Source organism: Anomaloglossus baeobatrachus, chromosome 1, assembly GCF_048569485.1.
Source record: "Anomaloglossus baeobatrachus isolate aAnoBae1 chromosome 1, aAnoBae1.hap1, whole genome shotgun sequence".
In the NCBI taxonomy this organism is placed as follows: domain Eukaryota; kingdom Metazoa; phylum Chordata; class Amphibia; order Anura; family Aromobatidae; genus Anomaloglossus; species Anomaloglossus baeobatrachus.
In genome coordinates, this window is record NC_134353.1 from 585,938,653 (window position 1) to 585,965,294 (window position 26,642).

General features: G+C 46.2%; 1 protein-coding gene across 1 annotated transcript; it reads right to left on the reverse strand.

Annotated features, from left to right (window-relative positions):
• Nucleotides 1-253: 253 nt before the first annotated feature.
• On the reverse strand, nt 254-17,572 carry KLF9 (KLF transcription factor 9). Its single transcript, XM_075317907.1, has 2 exons — nt 16,635-17,572; nt 254-9,064 (listed from the first exon to the last, which is right to left on the reverse strand). The coding sequence occupies exons 1-2, from the start codon at nt 17,170-17,172 to the stop codon at nt 8,835-8,837; spliced, it is 768 nt and encodes a 255-aa protein (XP_075174022.1). The 5' UTR covers nt 17,173-17,572; the 3' UTR covers nt 254-8,834.
• Between the last annotated feature and the right edge of the window lie 9,070 nt (nt 17,573-26,642).

The following is a 26,642-nucleotide window of genomic DNA, read 5'->3' on the forward strand; positions in this document are numbered from 1 at the left end:
GGTGCTAGACACCAGCTGATCAGACATTGATGACCTATCCTAAGGATAGGTCATCAGTGTTAAAGTAGTGGACAACCTATTTAATTACGTGTTTTGCAAATGTATGCAGAAATATTCACATTCTGAAATAATGGACATATTGCTCCATCCCAAATAATGACTGACAACCAATAATTCCAGAGAGCAACATGCTCTAAGAAGTCCCAATGTAACATTTTGCCTAATATATGTAATTTATACACAGATCCGTAAGTGTTTGTATGACATTTTTTATTGGAACAGTTTATATACACTTGTACAAAATTGGGTACTACAACCCATGGATTAAACAATTCCATTTGCTCTCCAAAACCAAAAGAAAGCAGAAATAACTTATGAAACTATACAAAAAAAAATTGTAAAAATTAAACAGCTGCAGAAATGACTATGCTAGAAAATTGCAAGTTATTGATCTGCATTGAAACTTGATACTGTAATATCTTACCACCCTTTCAGAACCGATGCTTGGGCAGCATCCATTCTGGAAGACTTAATGCAAAGTGATTTGATCAATTTTCGAGGTTTCCATAATGTAACGCTTGCATTCTTCACTTATCATTGTCCTTGGATCTGTTGTGTAACAACCAGAAAATGGATCAAGCTTTTCAATCTCAACAACACATAAGGGATCTTCTATTGCCTACAGTTTAGTTTGTATTGAGGATTTTTTTTTACGCAATCTGAAAACAATGAATAGACAAAATGTGAAATTCATCTTCCATTAACGTTATTGCCGAACACTATGTTTTCCAATTTGGGAATGTACTCTAAACGCTACAGTCACAGCCATAGAATGTAGTCATCTTCTTTCTATTGTCATAGTTATAATTATAAAGCCTTTTGGGCCATTGATGTTGGAGGTTTCAGAATTGTATTCGATATTCTTTTAAGACATTAATGTATAGCACACAAGAAATGATTCCCTAATAAATTCCTGCATTGTACGGAGAGCATGGATCTTCATGTATGCAAACAGCAGCTTGTATTCTGCTCATGAGGAGGGAAAAGGCGATTTTCTAACATTGCTGGCAGCTTTAAAAGGTCAGAATTTGTCAAGAGCCTATAGTGGTAATTAGGAAATGGCAATATCCTACACCAGACTATTTGCCTTTTTAACAACCTAAAAATCAGTCTTTACTTACCTTTTGAGTTTTATATAAATGCAGCTTTCTTAATCACCTATTGAAAGAGTTAAGCAAAATTCTAAAATACTTTGTGCTTCAATATCTCAAAATTAATAAAAATCATTAGAGACTGCAAACATTATTTACATCAAGTAGCTGAAAACGTGTCCTGATCACATCTTAGGGTATGTTCACACGTGGAGTTGTTGCTGTTTTTTTAATAGATTGTGTGTAAAGTATGCAACTAATACAGTGCGTCAATGGCATAATCAATGACAGTTCTGAATTCTTACACATATACTGGGTTTTTTATGCCACCGATATTTTGAGCCTTCCTATGATTTTGCCAAGATGTGGCATATCAATTCTTTCAGTGTTTTTGCTGTGCCTTTCTCCTATTCAAATGACCGGCTCAAAATCACTAGTACAATTGTTTCAAATAATGCACAAAATGACAAAAACTCTTTTTGGTACAAAAAACCCCAAAACATTGCAAAAACGTCACCCTTACTGACTCAGGTGCGTTGCTGGTTGAAAACCTTCACACCATGGCAATTTTTTATTTTTGCCCTTATGTTTTTTCCTCCCCCTCCAAGAGCCATATCTTTATTTTTCCATCAATATAACCATATGAGGGCTTGTTTTTTGCGGGACGAGTTGTACTTTTGAAATACACCATTCATTTTACTATATAGTGTACTGGAAAATGGGAAAAAAAATTCCAAGTCTGGTAAAATTGCAAAAAAGTGCAATTCCAAAATTTTTTTTTGGTTTATTTACCATGTTCACTATACGGGGTTTACTGACTTGAAAGTGTGATTCCCCAGATCAGTATGAGTAAGTGGATACCAAACATGTATAGTTTTTTTCTTTCTATTTAAATGGTGAAAAAAATTCAGACATTTGTCAAAATAAAAAAAATGTGGCTTTTGTCACCATTTTACAAGACCCGTAACGTTTTCATTTTTTTGGGATCTAGGGCTATGTGAGCGGTTTTGGTTTTTTTTTCTCACGTTATGTTCTATTTACTAGTCTCCTAAGGGGACTTGAAGCTGCGATCGTCAGATTGCTTGTACAGAACAGGGCATCAGCACCGCGCTGTACGACTGAAATCACTGTTTCCTAGGAGTGCCGACTAACAGCCACTATTCACAGGAAGATCATAATGACAGACACAGGGGTAATCAGGTGACCCCCAGTTGTCATGACAACCCATCGGCACCCCGCAATGTCGTCACAGGAGCAACGATGGGAGCGGGATGTCAGAGATTGATAGCGGGATTTAACTGGTTAACAGCTGCGGATGGATCTCCGATCCACCAGTGGCAATTATGTGCAGGGAAAGTTGCAGGCTCAGCATGCGAGCCAGCATCAAAGCAAGGGTCACGACATATGATGTAAATATATGTTTTATGTTGTGAAGGCATGAAGGAGAGCAGAGAGCTATTCATCCTGTTCACCCTATATATTGGTTCTGATGAGCAAGTAGTGTTCTCAATAGGAAGCGGGGAATATGCGGCTGCCAGTCACCGATAGGGTGGCTTATCTTCTCTGAGAATAACAAGATTGGGAATTGAAATTCATCATCTGTCAGGGAAGAGTCAGTAGGCCACCCAGACACATTAGACAGTCAAAGGGTTTATCCACCTTTGCTCAAATATGTATTGGGGACTTAACTCATTGCAAAAGCTTTGTACCTGTGCCAATCGGATCAGCTCAAGACATGTTTTCATCCACTGACACTTATTAAACGCACAGACAAATTGCACAAAGTATGTCAGAAAGTACAAAACTTTTATACCATAGACCCAGAAAAACCCTTAAAGTATTACATTGTCCTATTGTTTTTTTTAGATTCACTACAAATATCCTATACTGTAACCCAATTGCTGCATCGGCCAACCGGTATTAGATGCTATTTAGTATACAATAGTTTTACTTTGTGGGCCACAAAAGACATATGTCAGCTGATTACAACACTTTGTCTTTCCTAATTTATTGTAAATACTAAAAGAAACAGACTAGAATAAACAGTAACCTGTAGAAGTGGGATGATAATGTGTATTGCACATTATTTGCATTGAAAAACACCTATAAGGGTACCTTCACACTTAGCGATGCAGCAGCGATCCGACCAGCGATCTGACCTGGTCAGGATCGCTGCTGCATCGCTACATGGTCGCTGGTGAGCTGTCAAACAGGCAGATCTCACCAGCGACCAGCCCCCAGCCAGCAGCGACGTGCAAGCGACGCTGCGCTTGCACGGAGCCGCCGTCTGGAAGCTGCGGAGACTGGTAACTAAGGTAAACATCGGGTATGGTTACCCGATGTTTACATTAGTTACGAGCGCACACCGCTTAGCTGTGTGTGCAGGGAGCAGGGAGCCGCGCACACTGAGCGCTGGCTCCTTGCTCTCCTAGCTACAGTACACATCGGGTTAATTAACCCGATGTGTAATGCAGCTACATGTGCAGAGAGCAGGGAGCCGCGCACACTGCTTAGCGCTGGCTCCTTGCTCTCCTAGCTGCTGTACACATCGGGTTAATTAACCCGATGTGTACAGCAGCTACATGTGCAGAGAGCCGGAGCCGGCCGCACAGGCAGCGTGAGAGCTGCAGAGGCTGGTAACTAAGGTAAACATCGGGTAACCACCTTGGTTACCCGATGTTTATCTTGGTTACAAGCTTACCTCAGCTGTCAGACGCCGGCTCCTGCTCCCTGCTCGCTTCATTTGTCGCTCTCTCGCTGTCACACACAGCGATCTGTGTGTCACAGTGGGAGAGCGCCTTTGAAGAAAACGAACCAGGGCTGTGTGTAACGAGCAGCGATCTCGCAGCAGGGGCCAGATCGCTGCTCATTGTCACACACAGCGAGATCGCTAATGAGGTCACTGCTGCGTCACAAAAAGCGTGACTCAGCAGCGATCTCGGCAGTGAGCTCGCTGCGTGTGAAGCACCCCTAAATCTACTTTGCCATGAACAAGGATGAAAGGAAATGCTTTTCTAGAAAACGGTAAAATGGACATTTTGCTAAAAGGCTATTAGAATACACAGCCTACATGTTTGTGTATACCTGAAGAAAAAAATAAAGAAATTGTCAAAACTGTAAGAAGTGCTTTGCATATGGCTAGGACTACATGGAAGAATTGTCAGTCATTGCACTGCTCATGCACAGACGGGTACTATATTGTGAGAAGTTTATGAAATCTGACCACTGTGACTAAAGTGTGTGTGACCATTGCTTAAAAGGGATTCCTACTTTGTCCTAGTTGAACATTGTAAAAAAATAAAATATATATAAAAGCATTTCACTTATTTAAGTGCTAGGGATCATCCGTTATCTTATGGAGAACCTAACAAAGTGTTCAATTCTCCTGCAGCACCCCTATAGGTGAAGTGAAAGATTACATCATGTATAAATATGCTCGGTCTTCCAGAGGGAGCTATGGCTAATAGATGAGCATCTAGAAAGGGGGAGTTTGAATTGTTTTTTTTTATTCTAAAACAGGAAACCCTTTTAAGCAATAACTTGTTTTCTATCTACGAGGTCATCCCAAACATCCTTGCTAAAGTGTAGTGTACAGCATACATGGAAATGCCAGGAAACTGCACTTATCAATTTTAAGCATTTAAAAAAAGTTTTACAATCTCTAATTTTATATCTTCAGTTCCTATGAAAACGTGTTTCCATGGTTACAGACTACAAACAAACCCTTTGTGTAGTCTGATCCTGCAGCTTTGTGAAACTCCCTTCTAACCTGTCCTCTTCTCCTATCTGAATGTTAGCAAGAAGAGGAGGTAGGGGAATGGAGTAATACAAAACTTTAGACTCAAGATTTATTTATAATCTGTAACCATAGAAACGCATCGGTCTACATATTGCAATTTAGACAAAATAGTCTTCAGAGACCTATTATATTGAGATGTCTTAACTAATAACTATGATTGGGGACACATCTTCAAAGACATTGTTTTACCAGTGGCATTTTAGCTCTTTGATTTTTGCCTCTTCTATAAGAACAAAGGATTATTTTACACATGTAAGAAGGTTTTCCAACATTTTGGAAAATCACCTTGTGCCTCTGATTCTGAGAAGTGATTAATAGCTGATCATACATGGTCCAATTTTTGTCTTGATGGACATTAGTCCAACTGCGTATAGACAGACAGCATTTTGTCACACAACTGAAATGACTCTTTAAGGACTGTGGTCGCTCTGGCTAATTTCTACTAAGGCTAGAAGGTCACTCATGTTAGGGTTTGACTATGACACAAGTAGGTGAACAAGAAAATCATTTATGTGATGTTGAGAAAAGCAAACAATTCAATTATTTCCCAAATGTAAATGATTCGGAGGTTTACTGCCCAAAGTCATGTCTTTTACAGTGATAATGACTGGACTTTGCACTGTAGTTTCCACAGTAATTAAAATTCCGGTTAGATTATTGTGTATGGTTTGATTCCTTCTGCCTCTTGAGGGCTAGGATTGGTTTTCTTGGAATGTCGTTCTTGTAATTCTCCTTCACCAGTTTTGTACAGACCGATCTTTTAAGAGAAGCAGAATGATGGAATTCCATGCATGAAACAAGTATTATTATTCCTGAATTTGACACAATGGAGCTGTACGCGCTCCTCTCGATTTAAAGCCACAGCAAAGTGTTATAAAAAGGTTATAAAAACGATGTTTTCATCAGAAGTGGTAAAGACACATGCGTCGTAAGTCAATCACAAAATAAACATCATCTCCTTAACGTCACTTTGACTAAAGTTCACTTATCTTAAACTCAAAACGAAGGGATGTGGTTGTATGTACTCAGAAGCTGAAACGCGTCGAAGCTCGATTTTATATAGCCGTTCATAATCACCAATACAAACCCAATCGAAATCTGTACTGTACCTATACACCTTAAAGCAAGTCAGGATGCTATATAATACAATGCTCAAACATCTTATGTCAACTACTTAACAGACAGACATCATTATCTTAATGATTACACACAGAGCTCGGGGGGCTTTGAAGATGAAAGTCAACAGGAAAAACCCCACAAGGATTTCAATAACATAATACATGAAGTCACGGTATAGAATTTGTGCTTGTTGATGTTAAGCTCTTCATTTTATTTTTTTTTCTTTCTGCTCGATGTGCAAAACCAGAAATGCTTGTAGTTGTCCTCATTTAGCCTTTTACAAAGATCTCCTTCTAAAACCACATGCTGCCCCTGGCAGTAAATAAGAAAAACGTTAAACCAAACCATACTAGTTTTATTTTCTTTAAGTTCCTTAACTTTTTTTTTTGCTATTTTTTTTTTTAAATCTGGTTATCTGGAAGAATCATTTTGCTATGCGGAATAAAGAATTAGGTGTTTCAAAAACTGAAACAGAGGTAGAAAGTGTATAATGTTTTTTTTGTATTTTTTTGTATTTTTTTTCTTTTCCTGACATTCCTTATTTCGTAATATAATTAAACTGTAGTGTGTTTTTGCAACAGTCTTTCTATGGCCTAAAGACAGACATATGATTGCACATTGTGTAATATTAATTTGTAATCAAGGAAGAGTATTAAATAAAAAATAATAAGGTGCCTACTGTGCTGTACCTCTCGCTCGTCACCTTTTCTCCGAATGCTACACAAGGAGGAATACATGTCATTTTCAGTTTTGATTCGGGATTTCCTTTCAGTGTAGAGAAGAAACTCTGCTAAACTGACATGGAAGTCTTCGTTTTTGCCAATTTCTTCCCCCTTACTTGTGCAATAGACTTCGTTACGTGTTTTTTGAAGGTCAGTCCAAATGAATGAAATGTTCTAAAGACACCCAATGAAGTAGGCACTGGAGCCACGTGAAAATTGTAAAAAACAGTATAAAAACAAGACCCTTGGCACTTGTATGACTATAAAATTGTCCCAAGGGTTATGAGATCATATCTGGGATCAGAATTACAGCTAATGTTTCATCCCCGTGCATATATGAAATTGTTTTTAAAGGCTAAGTGAATCAGTAAAAAAAAAAAAAAAAATGTAAAAAAATTTTACCGGCTTGGTTTGACAGGATGTCTCTAGAATTTGAGTGAGTGGGTTACATAAAATGTACCACTTTATAAGCCATTTAGCTGACTACTTTTACAGCAGTCCTTTCTACCTATTAAATAGGAACCTGTGGAGTGATCGGAGTGCGTCTATCTATTACGAACATGGAATGGACCTAATCTCGTATGTACAAAGACATGAATTTGTAAACTGCCTGTGTGGCCAAACTCTGCATAGTTACCCCCCCCTCGCCGCTGAGGAGGCCATCACACCAATGGTCAGCCTCCCCAGTATGGAACAAGTCTGCAAATATAGGCGTCATGTGAAATTATCACTGGAAACATAAGGTGCAAAAAAGTCTTCATTCCATTTGGTGCGTCTGGCGACCAGATGAAATGATGTAAACGTGAATTTAATAATAGATCGAGAACCTAAATGACACAATGGTGAGGCATTTAAGAAGAGTGACACTTTCCGTCAGTCTGTGCATGCTGAGTGTCGTCCCACAATCAGAAAGTGCGATACTGTAGTGGATGCAGTGACAGACCAACTGCCTGGCATTGATCTATGCAATAGACTCCTTTGCAAGTTCACACTGCTTAGTGTCCCAGCGCTCATTAACCCTAAGCACTGAGAAGACAGCAATGCATCTGTCAACAGCCCAGTCAAACATTCTGGTTTTGCAGGAACTGGTTGTCATTGCTATGTTGATAACAAAATGTGCATAGCAATATACAATTCTACTGAAATGACCCTCAGATAATTCGTCAAAGCTTGCAGGGTAAAGGCATACACGTTCATTCAGTCTCTTACACAACTCCTCCGAAGAAGAAGATGCAAAGTGGACGCAGAGACAAAGTTTGCCGACCGTCGTATGTGGTGTGAAAAAACATCCACTGCAGGACGCGCGTCTTGTATAATGGATATACAATTGATTACTGAGTATTGCATCTCCCCTTAACTACACGTGTTCCCCAACCTGCAAACGGGTGAGACCCGGGGTGGTAGAGCATCCACCACATATGCCTTCTAGCCCTCAATTTGCTTTATGTTGATTCTTCCTTTATTCTTTCCTGCATAGAATAGGAAATGGCACAAGTCCTATAAAAGTGCCCCAGTCAACGGAGGTGACTGCCTTCATCCATATTATAGGGAGATCAATAGTCCATCAACAATAAAACACAGATTTCAAAAGACATTGTAAGACATAATCCCACAAGAAACCAAGTTCAAGCATGTTCTATACCAGCTTGCTTCTTAAAATGTATATATTCCAAATGTTATCAACAAGAAGAAAAAAAAAAAAAAGGATTCCCTTATATACGTATGCGAGTGTCCTCATACTTGTACTTCGTTCACAAATGTAAAGCTAATCCATTGTGGTTTCTATTTCATAAAACACATATGCATGCCAGCGCAAGCACAAACGATAGTACAGTCAAAACCGTGATGGTACAGATCACACCACTACAAAATAATACCTAGAGTTGGATGCCGCCAAAAGAAACCGGGCAGCAGTTTCCTTTACATACACTGCTGCAGAAGCATGAATGTTAAACTGCTACATTTCCTTTGACAAGATGCAAGATGATATGTACAGCAGCTGAGATTTTCATTTGACAGCTTGGTTACTCTACGATTGTATACTCAGATGAAGGTTGAGTTGGACCTCTTGGACCTTTTAATCATGCTTGGATGGAAATCTGTATGGCGGCGGGCGTGCTTGGTCAGGTGGTCACTCCTCATGAACCTCTTCTCGCACAGGGGACATCGGAACTGCTTCTCACCCGTGTGTGTCCGGTAATGGCGAGTCAACTCATCTGACCGGGAGAACTTTTTAAGGCAGTCGGGCCATGTGCATGGAAATGGACGTTCACCTATGGGGGTAAAAAAGAATTACCTAAAAAAGAGAAAAAAAGACAGAACCGACTAGAAATATGTGAAAGCTACAGATTGCAATTCCCTCTGTGCTTTGAAGCTTTCCGCTATTTGACATGTACATGTCAAATGTCATAGGTTGTGAACCAGTGGGCTCCAAAAGAGGGAAGAGCCTATTTAGGAATGTTCATGGGTGGGGAGAACATGTGCAAGTATCCTTTCTCTACAAGTGTTCCGGACCATTCATATGCAGAAACAAGAGGAGATGGGGGGGGTTAAGGAGAAGTCCTATTGTGTGCTTTAGTCAATTGGAATCCCCATTGTATAGTAATTCTGGTGCATCTTTCACTGCTATGCCTTTGTTATTCTTATTAAAAATGTATTCATTAATTGACAATCGGGTGTTGCCAGCTGAGGGGGGCGTGCCACACTATCCAATCAGTGCTGACTATACTAGATAGAGACACGCCCCTTTGAAAAGGGGAAAGTATCAAACCGTTGTCAACTTATTCATAAGATCTTATAAGAAAGGAACACAAAATGTGAAGAAGTGAAAGATGACCCAGGATTGGTACTTTATTCATTCATTATTTCAATCATTTACTAAAACAGTCATGTCCGGAGAGCTGACAGCTCATATAACCAACTCCATAAGGGTGCCCCAAATCAGTATTTTGGACTCTCCTACCCAATTACTACTGCTAAACAATATGGATCCCAGTTTAAGACTCTGTGGTAGATAAGTGATATGGGTTAACGGGTTAACCCTTTAGAGCATAACAGGTAACTATGCAGGCCCACTAATGGGCAGGTTATGCATATATAATGGTGACCTTCACTAGACCCCACTATAGTGCCCCATACCTTCACTTACCACACGTGGCAGGGGCTGCATATATATGTTATACATGATCAAGGCCAATGTGACACCTTAGTCGGCTTGTCAAAATCCTTAAATTAAGGCGATGTTCATGCAGACAGAGCTCGGTGTCACCGGCAGGCAGTAGGTTATATATATAAATCATTGCTTATCCATACATAGCAGTCTTCTACCATGTAGATGTGACAAGTTAATGAGAAATAAGGGGCACATCATGGATCGCTCACTTTTAGTTGCAGCAGCGTAGTCGGATTTCATTTCCTAGGAAACTAGCATGAGCACAGTTTGTCATCCATTCCCCTAGCACAATGACATACTTTTAGTGTACACTGTAAGGATGTAAATACAAGGGGGTACACAGGTGTGCAAGGGGGGCACATAGCAAAAAATTAAATGTGTAGCCCTGGTTATCAGTACCAACTAACCACTAGAGACTGGAAGACATTTCCTTTTTCAGGATCCTTGGGTCAAAGAGGCACTCCTATGTTATCACAAGGATATGGCATCACTATCACTGGTGAGGGTCACATTTCTAGGATCTTCACTGATCCTCAGAATGACATAAGAATATCCTTTTAATCCCCTACACATTTTGTTTCCCGATATTGTAGAATCTGAAGATAGGACCTTTGCCCAGGTTTTCACCATAAAATAAGGAATTAAGCCAATCTGGGGCCACGTGGCAGCATCTTGTACTGTCTCTATGATATGTACTCCTTTGTCTGACATTATATGATCTAATCCCTATTCATCCTGCAGGTATTATACTGTATGGTGCAGACATCTCCATGTATGATGCCCAAAGTGAGTAAGGTAAAGTACCACATTCCAAGTCTTTAGGTAGCCAAACACATGTAACAAATATTGGTCAATCCTACGGACTATTTAATGTGTGTGTCTTCACTTTCTTGGGGGGATTACAACATACCTGCTCCTAACGGAGGTGGTCTAAGGGGGAACATTTCTCATTTTGAGAGTGCCAAGCTGCCTTGAGGAGACTTATAAGCCATGCAATGCTCCTCAGGAAATGTACACGTGCAAATATCCTCTTCAGGGAGGTAAAGGACTGTAACACTACTGTCATCTATTGTGAATTGCAATCCTAAAAGTCAATATTGACCTATTAAGGAGACATGACTAAAGCTGGTGTCACACACAGCGACAACGACAACGACGTCGCTGCTACGTCACCATTTTCTGTGACGTTGCAGCGATGTCCCGTCGCTGTCGCTGTGTGTGACATCCAGCAACGACCTGGCCCCTGCTGTGAGGTCGCCGGTCGTTGCTGAATGTCCAGCTTCATTTTTTGGTCGTCACTCTCCCGCTGTGACACACACATCGCTGTGTGTGACAGCGAGAGAGCGACGAAATGAAGCGAGCAGGAGCCGGCACTGGCAGCTGCGGTAAGCTGTAACCAGCGTAAACATCGGGTAACCAAGGGAAGACCTTTCCCTGGTTACCCGATATTTACCTTCGTTACCAGCCTCCGCCCTTGCTGCCAGTGCCGGCTCCTGCACTGTGACATGTGGCTGCAGTACACATCGGGTAATTAACCCGATGTATACTGTAGCAAGGAGAGCAAGGAGCCAGCGCTAAGCAGTGCGCGCGGCTCCCTGCTCTCTGCACTGTGACATGTAGCTGCAGCACACATCGGGTTAATTAACCCGATGTGTACTGTACCTAGGAGAGCAAGGAGCCAGCGCTAAGCGCGGCTCCCTGCTCTCTGCACATGTAGCACAGCGACGTTATGATCGCTGCTTCTGCTGTGTTTGACAGCTAAGCAGGTGATCATAACAGCGACTTACAAGGTCGCTGTTACGTCACCGAAAATGGTGACGTAACAGCGACGTCGTTGTCGCTGTCGCTTAGTGTGAACCCAGCTTTAAGGCCCAGTCACACACAACGACTTACCAGCGATCCCGAAAACGATGCGACCTGATAGGGATCGCAGGTAAGTCGCTGGAAGGTCGCTGGTGAGATGTCACACAGTCAGATCTTACCAGCGATGCAGGAACAATACAGGTCGCAGTAGCGGCCTGTATAACGATCTCAGCAGTCACTGTGGCCCTGTCACACAGTGTCAAACACAGCGATGCGTCCTGCCCAGCAGCACATCGCCTTTGAAGAAAATGGCCTGGACCATTCTGCAATGGCTAAAGATCTCACAGCAGGGGCCTGATCGCTGGTAGGTGTCACACATAACGAGATCACTAACGGGATCACAGAAACCGTGACTCATCAGCGATCTCGTTATGTGTGACGGTACCTTAAGGATACAAAGCCAAAGCAGAGAATAAACCATCACCAGAAGCCATTGGCAGCTGCTTACTCATCTCTTTCCATCAAGAATGCAAATTGCCTACTTAGAGAAGGCCAAGCCATCGTAAGGTGAATCGACCTAGCAGGACCTGTGTGAGGTCATACCCATGTGACCAGAAGGGGCAGGGACTCAGCCAATAGGAAAATGTTGCTTCATGGTATCAGCTTTGTTGGCTGAGGCCCCGCCCCTTCTAGTCACGTGGGTATGACATCAACACAGGTCATGCAAGTGAAACGTTACATTGATTGTATCATACTTATGCAAATTTTAACAGGGGGAGGGGATAACTATGCATACCCCCCAGCTATCTGATCCTCAGCTGCTGTCACTCAAGAAGTTGATGATTTTATAAACTTTACTTTCTTGGATTTCAAAACCTATACATCCGAGCTGACCACTACAGGTATGTAGAGAATCAGCCTGACTTTAGGTTATATGCGAAAATCCTGGTGATTGGTTCCCTTTAAACTCTAGTACCATCTACTGGAAGTAGCAAACCTAAAAGTCATAATCAACTCTTTGACAAGCCTTGCTATATGACTAAACATAAGGTGCCACACCAGACACGTTTCAGGGTGTTTTCCCCACCTCAGTGCAAAGCAACCCTGACACGAAGTTTGAGTGGGAATGTGTTCCTTATGGAGAGTCCTCAGCCAGTATAAGGAGCCTTTAATATTCATACTATCCTAAATCATGTAGCAAGGCTCAAAAGGATTGATATTTACTTGATATTGCTAAAGCCAATAGTTGGCACTAGAGGGCAAGTCCTCTTTTTCTCTAAAAGGCTATTTGCATATGTAAATTCCAGAGAAGCACTGCATGGCTTATAGGTCTCCTTATGCCAGGCTTGACAATCTTCATAAGGAGAAATGTTCCCCCTTATGTCCCATTAGAACATATGGTTGACAAAGCAAATATGCATGTTCATTGGAAGTCAGGAGCCAACAGCTACCTACGGTATGCCAGAAGACCCATATGTAATTTCATATGAAGTGGCAGAGGTTGTCCCAGACTATTCCCATGAGTTAGATTATCACAGGATGATGGGAAAAACATGACAAGATCAAAATTAAGCTCCTTCTAAATTGTATCTGTCACCAGGTTTTTACTCCCCCTTCTGAGAGCAGCATGATGTAGCGACAGAGACCCAGATTCCAGCAATGTGTCATTTACTGGGTTGCTTGCTGCAGTTTTGATTAAAACCTTATTAGCTGCTAAAAATCTACCAGTTCTCTGAATGCTGTCTATATAAGCCTGCCCACAGCAGTGACTGACAGCTTTCTATGTGCTGTGAGCTGCCAATCAGTGGTGGGGGGCGTGGCTGGACTACCTGGCAGCAGGTATACTAGTCCTTTAGTGATAATCTCCTGCTAATAAAACTGATTTCATCAAAACTACAAGTAGCCCAGTAAGTGACACATCTCTGGAATTGGGGCCTCTTTGTCTACATTATAGTTATCTTAATGAAGTGGAAAAAGCCTGCTGACAGATTCCCTTTAACAATTGCTCCTATTCGTTATAAAAGAAGAGGTCTCCCTGACCCTCAACTGATTCCTTCTGCTTTATAATGTGAACAGATGGCGCTCCATGTTCACAGCCCAAGGGTAAAGAAGAATTATGTCTGCCTTGTGGGTTTAATGTCCGTAGACCCCCTAACGGTAGGTAGATGATCCTAGAAGTTCTTGAACACCCTATTGTGTTGATAACCACACATCATAGATCAGCCCTATACATTCATTAGTAATAATGCTGAATCTGCAGACATAGCCATCAAAAAGCGGGTAAGAGAAGGTTGGCAGTAGAAGAGAGGACTATACTGGGTGGCCTCCGATGTTGTCGCCCCCATATACCCCGGTTACTGCCTTGTGCATGGAGCATTCGTAAAAAGTCTTTGTTTGCACCCACAGCAGAAGTTCTATGGGCGGAGGGGCTGGTGCAAGTCAGGGCTGCTGTACTTTTCCTAAGACACACCCGAGCCTCACTCTTTCCTGGCTGTAACCAATCATGCCGATGAAAACAAAAGAATGCTGACCAGTTTCCCTGGGATCACTGCCTTTTACAGGGATCTCCTGACCGCCCTCCTCCCCTCCTGAGAAATCACATGCTATAAATCTATTAAATGCTAATGCCCTGGCGGGTCCAGAGGGTACATGACAAATGTGATGCCACCCTCTCCCTCCCAGAGACTCAGGTCTCCATGGAATAATTAGCAGGTTCTTCTTGCAAGGTGGCTGCAAAGTCATCCATGCCAATAGGTATGCAGATGAAACTAGAGATTTCTCATGCGAAACCACAAATTGTGCACTTAGTCATGGCATCGTCTACCACACCTTTAAGCCCACAGATGGCATATGGGGCATGCCTACACTTGGAATATGAATCACTGAGTTGGGAAATGTGAATGTAAGCAGAATCGGAGACATAATGCAGATCTGAGCACACTGTGACTTTCCCACGTCTCCATCGGGGGTCCTAGTATCTCGTTTGTTCGATTAAAGCTGTAAATGTGGAGCATTTGGGGTGATTGGGATTCAGCGGCTGTAGATGGAGCGTCTGCCATACACTGGATGCTGTCTGCGAGCGGGCGGTGGAGCAGCAGAAATACAAGCTCTCAGTCTCAGTGGAAGAGGTAATCTGAAGTCAGCTCGTTGGTATGGAAGTGCGGAAGCAGATAATGAAGAATGCCATTAGACAGCTCGCTCCTACCCCTGCTGGCTCATAATCAAACAAGAAAAAGATACATCCACAAATGCCGAGCCCACCAGCCTGCCACATACAGAGCCCGGGTAATGGCAAATATCCCCCCAATCGAGGCACATGGCACACACTAAACCGTAATCTACCAGGTAGAGCTAGATGGTATCTAGCTTCGAACTGTGGCTGTAGGGTTCCTGTGCCCGGGGAACTAAGTTGATCTGTTTCGGATAAGTTATTCGTAACCAACGGGCACTTTCATGCCCTTTTTCGAAAAGTCTACAGTGTGCTCAATGAATGGCACTGTACCCAGGTGAATGTTGCTTATCGAGTGACGTCATCCTACAAACCACGTGGAATTGGTAGCCACCCACCGGTTGGCCGGGTTACAAATCAAGGCGTGACCATAGGGGTGTTTCCCCGAGTCTACGGGAACCACCTTCTATAAAGCTCACGACGCAACAACCACGTTGCCAAAAGCATGGTGTGAGTCACAACTCTTGGGTCAAGACTGGCACAAGGGAGGGCACTAGGAATACCACCCAGGGGGCAAAAGCATGTAGTAAGTCACAACTCTAGGGTCAAGACTGGCACAAGGGAGGGCACTAGGAATACCACCCAGGGGGCAAAAGCATGTAGCAAGTCACAACTCTAGGGTCAAAAGGGTCAAGTCTGGCACAAGGGAGGGCACTAGGAATACCACCCAGGGGGCAAAAGCATGTAGTAAGTCACAACCCTAGGGTCAAGACTTGCACGAAGGAGGTCAGTAGGAAGACTACCGGTGGGGAAGAGGGGGGGGCGCAGGCAAAAGCATGTAGTGAGTCACAACTCTAGGGTCAAGACTGGCACAAGGGAGGGCACTAGGAATACCACCAAGGGGGCAAATGCATATAGCAAGTCACAACCCTAGGGTCAAGACTTGCACGAAGGAGGTCAGTAGGAAGACTACCGGTGGGGAAGGGGGAAGGGGGAGGGGCAGGCAAAAGCATGTAGTGAGTCACAACTCTACGGTTCAGACTGGTACAAGTAAGGGCACTAGGAATACCACCCAAAGGGCAAAAGCATGTAATAAGTCACAACTCTAGGGTCAAGACTGGCACGACAAAGGGCACTAGAAGACTAAAGACTACCGGTGGCGAAGGGGGGGCAGGCAAAAGCATGTAGTGAGTCACAACTCTACACTCAAGACTGGCACAAGTGAGGGCACTGGGAATACTAACCAGGGGGCAAAAGCATGTAGTAAGTCACACTTCTTGGTTCAAGACTGGCACAACGGAGGGCACTAGGAAGACTACCGGTGTGGGTGTGGAGGGGAGGAGACATAAGCATGTAGTGAGTCACAAGTCTTAGGTCAAGATTGGCACAATGGGGGGCACTAAGAGTACTACCAAGGGGGCACCCACTAATAAGTGGATTTGGACTTTGGCACATTATTTGGAGAACAGAAGACTCCGGTTGGCAGACCGGTTGTGTTGGTAAAAGTGCTCAAACTAATTAGACTAGAGCTGGCAGGTCTCAGGAGCACGGACTGCCCTCTACAATGCTATGTTTTACACACTAAAGGAAAAGAGAACTTGGCACCTTTCTCTGCCAGACAATGCCCAGTGTAATACCACAGAGCGGCTAATGGCTGCGTGTCTCAGCTCCCTCAGTGCCCACAGGTGGGTGTACTGACCTGTGTGCACTCTGTAATGGGCTTTCAGGTGGGAGGACTTGCCGTACACCTTGCCGCAGCCGCTATACGGACACCTGTGCCTCTTCTCGCTGGAGGAGCCGGCGGGGCGTGGCGGGGAGCCGGGTGGGTGTGGCTGCTCGGGGCTGTAGTCCGTCCGGCTGGGAGTCGTGCTGCTGGAGCTGCGGCCGGACTCGGTGGTCACGTCACTGTCCGAGCTGAGCTCCTCGTCACTGTACACCGGGGAGGCCAGTGGCCGGTACTTGTTTAGCTCCAGCAGGCTCTTGGCTATGGTGAGCAGGGTGCAGTAGTCCTTCCATGCGTCCCCCGGGCCGTCGTGCAGCTCCTTGGTCAGCCCCGGCTCCGCCATTGTCCGCAGGTGCAGGCTCTGCTCTTGCTCGGTCATCCTGCGCAGGTCTGCAGGTGCGGACGGGGTGTCCGGGCACACGGGCTCCGCTCCCTGCTGCCCCTGGTGCGCGCGGTGGGAGATGGACACCAGACACTGCGCAGCCACTAGGTCCATGTAGGCGACAGCTGTCATCGCAGGCTCCGGAGAAGGCGCTGTGCGCGGTGCGGCTGCTGCGCTCACTGAGTGCAGCCCCTCATGTTCAGCAGACAGCACTAGTCTGGGACCTCCCCACTGCTAGTACACAATGCCCCTCCTGTGTCTGCAGCACACTTTCCCAAACTTCCAGCCCACACGTGGCAAGCTCCGGAGTGCAGCTAGCGCAGCATTGTGTGCTTTGTCTCCCTGACTGTGCCCAGTGCACTCATCCTCCTCAGTCACCCAGACAAAGCTGGAGATGACACCCGTGTCGCCCCCTCCCCGGCGCCCTCCACTCAGGGTTCAGGCATCTCCTGCTCGGTAACAATTTAACAGAACCCCACGCGTCACAATGGGATGCGGCTCCCATAGGTTCTGCTAGAAGGGGACATTCTATTCTGTTTACCTCCGTGCCTCTTCCAATCAGGGCGCCCCTCCCGGCCAGGGGCGGGCTGGCAGCCGAAGTATCGACCAATCACAGCACTCCCCCTGTTTCCAGCGTGCTACTCCGCCAGACACACATACACACACTTACAGACGGGCACACAGCTGGCTCTTAAAAGGGCAACGCATAGCAGCTGTCCTCAGTGTGAGGGTGTTAGCTCTGCTCAGTACAATAAGGGCTGGCAGTCCTCAGGTGACCCCGTCTCCAGGACAAGCTGCAAGCAGGGCAAAATGCAGGCAGAGCATACTGCCGGCAGGACAAGGTACAGACAATGCATACTGCCGGCAGGATAAGGTACAGACAATGCATACTGCCGGCAGGGCATGGTACAGACAATGCATACTGCCGGCAGGACAAGGTACAGACAATGCATACTGCCGGCAGGACAAGGTACAGATAATGCATACTGCCGGCAGGACAAGGTACAGACAATGCATACTGCCGGCAGGGCAAGGTACAGACAATGCATACTGCCGGCAGGGCAAGGTACAGACAATGCATACTGCCGGCAGGGCAAGGTACAGACAATGCATACTGCCGGCAGGGCAAGGTACAGACAATGCATACTGCCGGCAGGACAAGGTACAGACAATGCATACTGCCGGCAGGGCATGGTACAGACAATGCATACTGCCGGCAGGACAAGGTACAGACAATGCATACTGCCGGCAGGGCATGGTACAGACAATGCATACTGCCGGCAGGACAAGGTACAGACAATGCATACTGCCGGCAGGACAAGGTACAGATAATGCATACTGCCGGCAGGACAAGGTACAGACAATGCATACTGCCGGCAGGGCATGGTACAGACAATGCATACTGCCGGCAGGACAAGGTACAGACAATGCATACTGCCGGCAGGACAAGGTACAGACAATGCATACTGCCGGCAGGACAAGGTACAGACAATGCATACTGCCGGCAGGGCAAGGTACAGACAATGCATACTGCCGGCAGGACAAGGTACAGACAATGCATACTGCCGGCAGGACAAGGTACAGACAATGCATACTGCAGGCAGGACAAGGTACAGACAATGCATACTGCCGGCAGGGCAAGGTACAGACAATGCATACTGCCGGCAGGGCAAGGTACAGACAATGCATACTGCCGGCAGGACAAGGTACAGACAATGCATACTGCCGGCAGGGCAAGGTACAGACAATGCATACTGCCGGCAGGACAAGGTACAGACAATGCATACTGCCGGCAGGACAAGGTACAGACAATGCATACTGCCGGCAGGGCAAGGTACAGACAATGCATACTGCCGGCAGGGCAAGGTACAGACAATGCATACTGCCGGCAGGGCATGGTACAGACAATGCATACTGCCGGCAGGGCATGGTACAGACAATGCATACTGCCGGCAGGACAAGGTACAGACAATGCATACTGCCGGCAGGGCAAGGTACAGACAATGCATACTGCCGGCAGGGCAAGGTACAGACAATGCATACTGCCGGCAGGACAAGGTACAGACAATGCATACTGCCGGCAGGGCATGGTACAGACAATGCATACTGCCGGCAGGGCAAGGTACAGACAATGCATACTGCCGGCAGGATAAGGTACAGACAATGCATACTGCAGGCAGGGCAAGGTACAGACAATGCATACTGCCGGCAGGGCAAGGTACAGACAATGCATACTGCCGGCAGGGCATGGTACAGACAATGCATACTGCCGGCAGGGCAAGGTACAGACAATGCATACTGCCGGCAGGGCAAGGTACAGACAATGCATACTGCCGGCAGGATAAGGTACAGGCAGGGCATGGTACAGACAATGCATACTGCCGGCAGGACAAGGTACAGACAATGCATACTGCAGGCAGGACAAGGTACAGACAATGCATACTGCCGGCAGGATAAGGTACAGGCAGGGCATGGTACAGACAATGCATACTGCCGGCAGGACAAGGTACAGACAATGCATACTGCAGGCAGGACAAGGTACAGACAATGCATACTGCCGGCAGGGCAAGGTACAGACAATGCATACTGCCGGCAGGATAAGGTACAGGCAGGGCATGGTGCAGACAAGGCATACTGTAGGCAGGGTAAGGTGCAGACAATGCATACTGCATGCAGGACAATGTGCAGGCAGTACATGGTACAGACAAGGCATACTGCAGGCAGGATAAGATGCAGACAGGACAAGGTCCAGACAGGACAAGGTACAGACAAGGCATACTGTCGGCAGGATAAGGTACAGGCAGAGCATGGTGCAGACAAGGCATACTGTAGACAGGATAAGGTGCAGACAGGGCATGGTACAGACAAGGCATACTGCAGGCAGGACAAGGCGCAGACAGGACAATGTGCAGGCAGGACAAGGTACAGAGAAGGCATACTGATAGCAGGATAAGGTACAGACAGGGTATAGTGCATGTAGGACAAGGTGCGGGTAGGGCATGCTTCAGGCAGGATAAGGTGCAGACAGGACATGCTGCAGGCAGGATAAGGTGCAGGCAGGGTATGCTGTAGGCAGGACAAGGTGTGGGTAGGATAAGGTACAGGTAGGGCATGCTGCAGGCAGGATAAGGTGCACATAAGACATGCTGCAGGCAGTATAAGGTGCAGACAGGATATGCTGCAGGCAGGATAAGATGCAGACAGGACATGCTGTAGGCAGGACAAGGTGCGGGTAGATGATGTACAGGTAGGGCATGCTGCAGGCACGATCAGGTGCATGCAGGACAAGGTGTGGGCAGGACATGCAGGCAGGATAAGGTACAGGCAGAACAAGGTGCAGGCAGAACAAGCTGTGGGCAGGACAAGCTGCAGTGTGTAGTGCCCCTGAAGCCATCAGGAGCTACAGGGAACTGCATCCTAGCCAGGATGCAGAGCCTACCCCCAGGAGACCAGTGCCGGTAACACCAAAACACATTATAATCCCTGTTTGCCCCCATTCCCAAAGACTGGTGACAGACTAGGGTTGGACCCAATGGATGGCCACCTAGGGATGGAGCCGATCCAGTCCACTAGACGACAACCAGGGGGGAGGGGTCAGACAGTCAGTAAGTGGAAGTAGAGGAGACGGACGCAACCGTACTGACAGGAGAGTGTAACGGTGACCTGAGGGCCCAGGCATGTGGTTGCCGGTGGAGTATTCCCGGAACCATAGCACCGATGACGGGGTACAGAGCCCTAGGTCAGGCAAACGCTCCAGGGAGACCTGATAAAATCTGCACAGTGAGGGGACCATCTAGGACCCACTGACCGTAAAGTTCGGGACACAGTGCCAACGGGAGAACTGGGGAACAGGATCAGAGGCTCCGACTCCACAGGGTTCAAGATACCTGTCACACGGACTAAGGCCCCCTTCACACGCACGTGCCTCCGGTACGTGCTAGGTCCGTTTCCGCATGTACCGGAGACACGGGCACACGTATACATATTAAAATCAATGGGTATATGTGCACGCATGTGTTCAGCCATTGGCCCGTGCCTCCGTGTGGAGCAGACGTGAGCCATACGGAGGCATGTCCGTTTTTCTCCGGGAGCACGGGTGTCACGCGGCCCGCAGCCGTACCACACGGATGTAGTCCCACGTGAGACACGCCGGAGAAACACACGTGTCATAGTAAAAATAAAAAAAACACATACCTCCACCAGCCCTGCAGTCTCTGCCGCGGCTGTCACCTGCATCCGACACCCAGTGAATTTCAACAACGCATCTTCTTCACTGGGGCCGGAAGCAGCGTCAGCGGGGCGTGGCCTGTGCCGGACACTGTCATTCAGCACCACAGACAGCTCCAGAAGAAACAGGTAAGGCAGGACTTTCCGTTCTCCATGTGTTATTACATATAACACACGGAGAACACGCATGTGCCACAAACACGGCACACGGGGAGCAAACCACCCCTTTAATACATCCGTGAAAAAACGGTTCGTTTTTTTCACGTGCGTGTGAATGGGGCCTAAGACTGAGGGACTACCAGGAGAGGACCCCCAGATGCTCCAAGCCATGGGGACCCACCAACCAGAGACAGGTGCTGGGGGAGACGGCCACCAGGTCATAACACAGGCACTGGAACTAAGGGTACCAGTAGTGAGGACCAGCCTTCATCGGGTTGCCAGTCATAACAACGCTGTGAGTAAAAGGAACCAGTTACACTGCAATTCCTTGTGTGGCCTACATTCTTTCCGCGCCCAACAACATCATCTATCCCCTGGGGCCTGGTCCTACTTGCGGAGGGCCCAGCATCCAGGCTGCCACCAACACCAGCCCCAGTAATGAGAACTGTGCAGCAGCGGCTCCACTAAATAGCTGCAACCCACAAGTGGCATCACGACAAAAACTTTTATTACAATTCCCCTGTAAATAACCCCCTTTTTAAAGCGACCCCAGGGTCATGGAGCTGGGCAACGGCCACCCAGTGAATTGTCCCAACGTAACCAGGCCCAGGACTGAGTACCCCATAGCCCTGGGGCGAGTCACATTGCATGGACGCTAAAAGTGCTGAACTAGAGGGCACACATGTGCCCATGAAGCTGGTACCCACTGCCCTCCACCAGGGATCTCTGTCTCCGTTTAGGGCAATTACAGCTTTGTAATTCTTTTTATATATATATATATATATATATATATATATATATATATATATGTGTATGTGTGTGTATATGGACATACTGTATATTTGGTATATATATCTCTCCCTGTAAACCTGCCTTGTACCCGCAGGTAACAGTGGTTTTGCCCAGCAGTCTCATTAACCCTTTAGATGCAGTGATGAACAATGACCATGTCATTAAGGTGGTTAGATGGGGATGGGAGTCTTCCGTCATCCACATTGGGTTCCTGCGACATGATTATGAGCCACAGGTGGAGGAGGGGTCTGATTCAGTAGGGCCCTCAACGTTATATATATAGCCCAGAATGGGGGCCCAAAGCGGATAATATAATGGGCTCCTTATGGTTTTCCCAGCCAGTTGATTGCCCACTACCATTCTTACCCCCAGGGAGTGGACGGAGTATGACTTGGGGCCGTCTCTCCATGCATCTTCATGGTCTATCCCTATGCTGTGTGTGCCCTCGGCTGTAGACTGATATTTGCTCAGGGCATTATTCCACGGTTTGAGTGGAATTCTCTGCTTTATTCCAGAAAGTTGAGTCTGTATGGATAAGGGAAAGAAAATACTTGTAAGAGGGGCTCCCACATCAGAGACCCTAATAATGAACTTGCAGTTAAACAGATCATCTTTATTTTTCACAACAGTGACCCAACCTTAAAAGTGGTCCTGAAAACTGGAGTCAGGGCCTCATCCTCCTGTAGAACCCATCATGACAGATTGCACCAAAATGGCACACACTATCTGGCACACTCTCCACCACTATCTGTCATTCTCTAGACCCCCTGAACTATGGGTCTCTGTACCGATAGGCTACCCACAACATGTGGGATTGTAGCAGGCAATTAGTATTAGAAATCCTAGTGGTCACTTATCAGGAGTTCCCACAACCCTGGGCTTGATTGCTGATCAATAAAGTTGATTGAAGGATAACATTGGTGTTGAATCCTACATGGGCCTGAGCTGATGCTGGATTTCTCCTCCTGCAAACCGGTCAATTAGAAGATGGGGCTGCATATAGCGGTCCACAAGACCCTAATTACCACTGGGTAAGCAGGCACATAGTATAGGCAATTGGGAAAATGCATACAGAGCACCAACAATTTAAAGGGGGACTATGAAAACTCTATATTGGGCTAGGGTCACATGACAGTTTAAATAATAGGTCCGATTTTCATCTAGAACAGTGGTATGATTTTTTTCTCACTTGTCATCCGTGTATAATCCGTTTTTTTACAGTATCGGCTATTACTCCTGTACATTGCCATTTACAGTTTCCTATATTACAGAATTACAATGTGCCCGTGCTATACTGCGGCATCCATTTTTTCTCACACTCATAGACTTAAATGGATGAGTCTCATCTTTCTGGAGAAAGATCGAGCATGCTGTGATTTTTTTTTCACGCACAGATTCTGCACTGCCTTATCGAATAACATTGGTCCTGTCGTTTTTTTTTAACGGATAGGGCTCAGGCCAAAAACGTGTGAACGAGCCCTTAAGCTGTATTAATAAATAGTTTCCATATCCACAATATGTATCTCTTGTATGAAAGCTCTATAGCGGAACAAAAGACTGTGGTATTAATATCTAATCAATAATTTACCAGGACTAGATGGTGTGATTGAGAAATCTTCCTCTATGGGCTGGTGTTTTAGAAGAGCGCCTGAATCATCTCTCCATGGCCTACTATTTATAGTAATCCCTAGCCTGTCATTTAGAGCGAGGCAGGAGGGGCACGGACTACAAGGATCTGTGACTTCCTAGTATGCTGCTGGACAAATCTTCTGTTGCCAGGAAGACTGGGGGCCAAATTGGTTCTACCCATAGATAAACACGTGCCAGATGCCTGGTCAGCGGTCACATTGGTAGCCTCTTGCCAATCTGTCACATGTCCAAACCTCTTCTTTGACTATTGGTGAGAAAATGTGTTATGTATGGGAAGGCTGGTGGAAACATCATCAGCAAGCCAGTAATATAAGAGCTGAGTCTAAAGCCCGCTTTACACGCTTCAATATATCTTACAATGTGTCGGCGGGGTCACGTCGTAAGTGACGCACATCCGGCATTGTAAAGTACATTGCAGTGTGTGACAGGTACGTGCGATTGCGATTGAAAGGTAAAACGTTCATCGCATACACATTGTACCTTTCTCTAGAATTGCACATTGGGTTGTTCATCGTACTCAGGGTTTGCACACATTGCAGTGTGTGACACCCCGGGAACGATGAACAGATCTTACCTACGTCCTGCGGCTCCCGCCGGCAATGCGGAAGGAAGAAGGTGGGCGGGATGTTTACGTCCCGCTCAGCTCCGCCCCTCCGCTTCTATTGGCCGGCTGCCGCGTGACGTCGATGTGACGCCGAACATCCCTCCCACTCCAGGAAGTGGACGTTTGCCACCCAGATCGAGGTCGTATGGACGGGTAAGTACGTGTGACGGGGGTTAATCGTTTGTGTGGCACGTTCAACAAATTGAACGTGCCACACATACGATGGGGGCGTTGCAAATCGCATACAATATCGTATGCGAAATTGCAACGTGTAAAGCAGGCTTAATAAGGACCTACTGACATTGCTTATAGCTTATGGAACATGTTCCACTGATCAGTTGGCTAGTGTGGGCAAAAAGTCGTTTTCCCCGTTTCATACAAGGTCAAATTCTGGGCCCTATTAGATGCCTACAAGTTCCTCTCCACTACCTCAACCAGGGCCTCTTTCTATAGGGGTACACTGGTAGCAGCCATACTCAGTCTGTTTGCAGTGAAGGGGCACAGTGGCCCTTTTGTCACAAGGGAACCTATATTATACAAATGTGAGGGTAAGGGGAGCCCAGATGCACACTTTGCATTGAGCTCCAGGCTCAACTTCAGTTGATCATCGCAGGTTGCGTACATCTTTCATCCATTGTCTATATGACTACTCTCGTGATGGGGACTGTCGGCACGACTCTAAACTCCCTACAGTCTTGCTATTGGAGTTTCCTACTTTTACAGTGATAAGGCTGATTTTCTGAGAACGGCACGACGTGTATTTTATATCAGGTTTCCTCGTGCTTGATTCCTCTTGCTGCCCCCATTGCTAATGAGTAATCTACTGCATTATGACTTGCAGTGATTCATCACCTCTATTAATAAACAACCCCAATTAATCGACATATAATGCAGTTGTCCGTTTGTTGGCGTTGCTGACTATAATGTGATCCGCTTCCCCCTGTGATACCAGAATCTGCTGAGTCGCTCACTTCCAAAAAACTCGTTCCAAGCAGCTGTTGTACTTTTGGGCTCTAAATTGTTACATGACTCAAAAGAGGAAAGAAAGGAGTCACATGGTCCGGGCAGGCTCTGGTACCACTGCGACCACAGGCTTAATCTCGTCAGCTGTGAGAGCTCACGTATCACATTAATTTCCCCGGCATGGGAATTTGGAATATAGATAGAGCTTATAGGGGACAAAAAGCAACAAAGATCGCCCCTGCTTATTAGTCAGAGAGTCACTAATGAAATCTTCCCCAATCTTCCATGCCAGGAGCTAATCACTTCCAGAGTGTTACATTCCAGAGTCGGTTACATAATTTTTATAATTTCTACATACTGTACAGTTCGACCATCCCTTCTATACATGGGATTTATTGGTAGAAAGCTGTTTTTGGAGTCTCTGACTTTCGCCTATGACTACGGATTTGTGCACACAACTGTAGCACCTAGTCCCGTTCCTGGTGCATCACCTCCGCATGATCCCGCTCCCAGGCCGTGGCAGGGGTGCCATTCTCCTCACCTGCCTTCTGGCACCGTGCACCCAGTCCCAGCCTCGGTGTCTGCCGCGTCCTCCTCTTGCTTTCTGGCCACATGCAGGCCTTCTGGGAGTGCCCATAGGGTGCGTGTGTGGTCAAGTCCCCTTTCTTAAAGGGCCGGTGTCCCATTACCCGGAAGTAATCCTTGAGGTTAGCTATCAGCCTGAAGGTCATTAACACTGCCTCCGCTTAGGGGAGGCACCTGAGCAACATTGCCTATCCTTAGTGTGTTGCTAGTTCTCAAGTCCCTTACCTGCTACTGTGTTTAGTTCTGTGTTTCATGTCCTAGTACCAGTTACTTGTTCCGTTTACCTGTGTCTCTTCTTAGAGCCTGCTTGCTGCCACGTCTGAATTACCACCTCCATACTTCCACTTCCGAATTACCACCTCTGTGTTGCCACGTCAGAGTCACCATCTTCGGTGCTGCCACGTCTGAGCACATCCATACCGAACATCAGAGTCTCACAAGTCCGTTAGAACCGACACCACTGGTCCTGGTTGCCATGCATTTAGGCCCTCTGGAGCTGCGCCTGACAATCCCTGTATATTGGTTGGCTCTAGGTTAGCTCCTCCAGGGGAGTCGAGTATACGGCCCAGTGGGTCCACTCCCGGACGCTCGCCGCCCCTTGGTGACCATAACAACAATGTCT

Bases quoted from the DNA above. Each gene is read 5' to 3' on its own strand.
- KLF9 (XM_075317907.1), bottom strand. From the start codon at position 17,172: ATGACAGCTGTCGCCTACATGGACCTAGTGGCTGCGCAGTGTCTGGTG. The intron at 9,065-16,634 runs GTCAGTACACCC...TTACCCCCATAG, and splicing joins CCATTACAGAGTGCACACAG to GTGAACGTCCATTTCCATGC.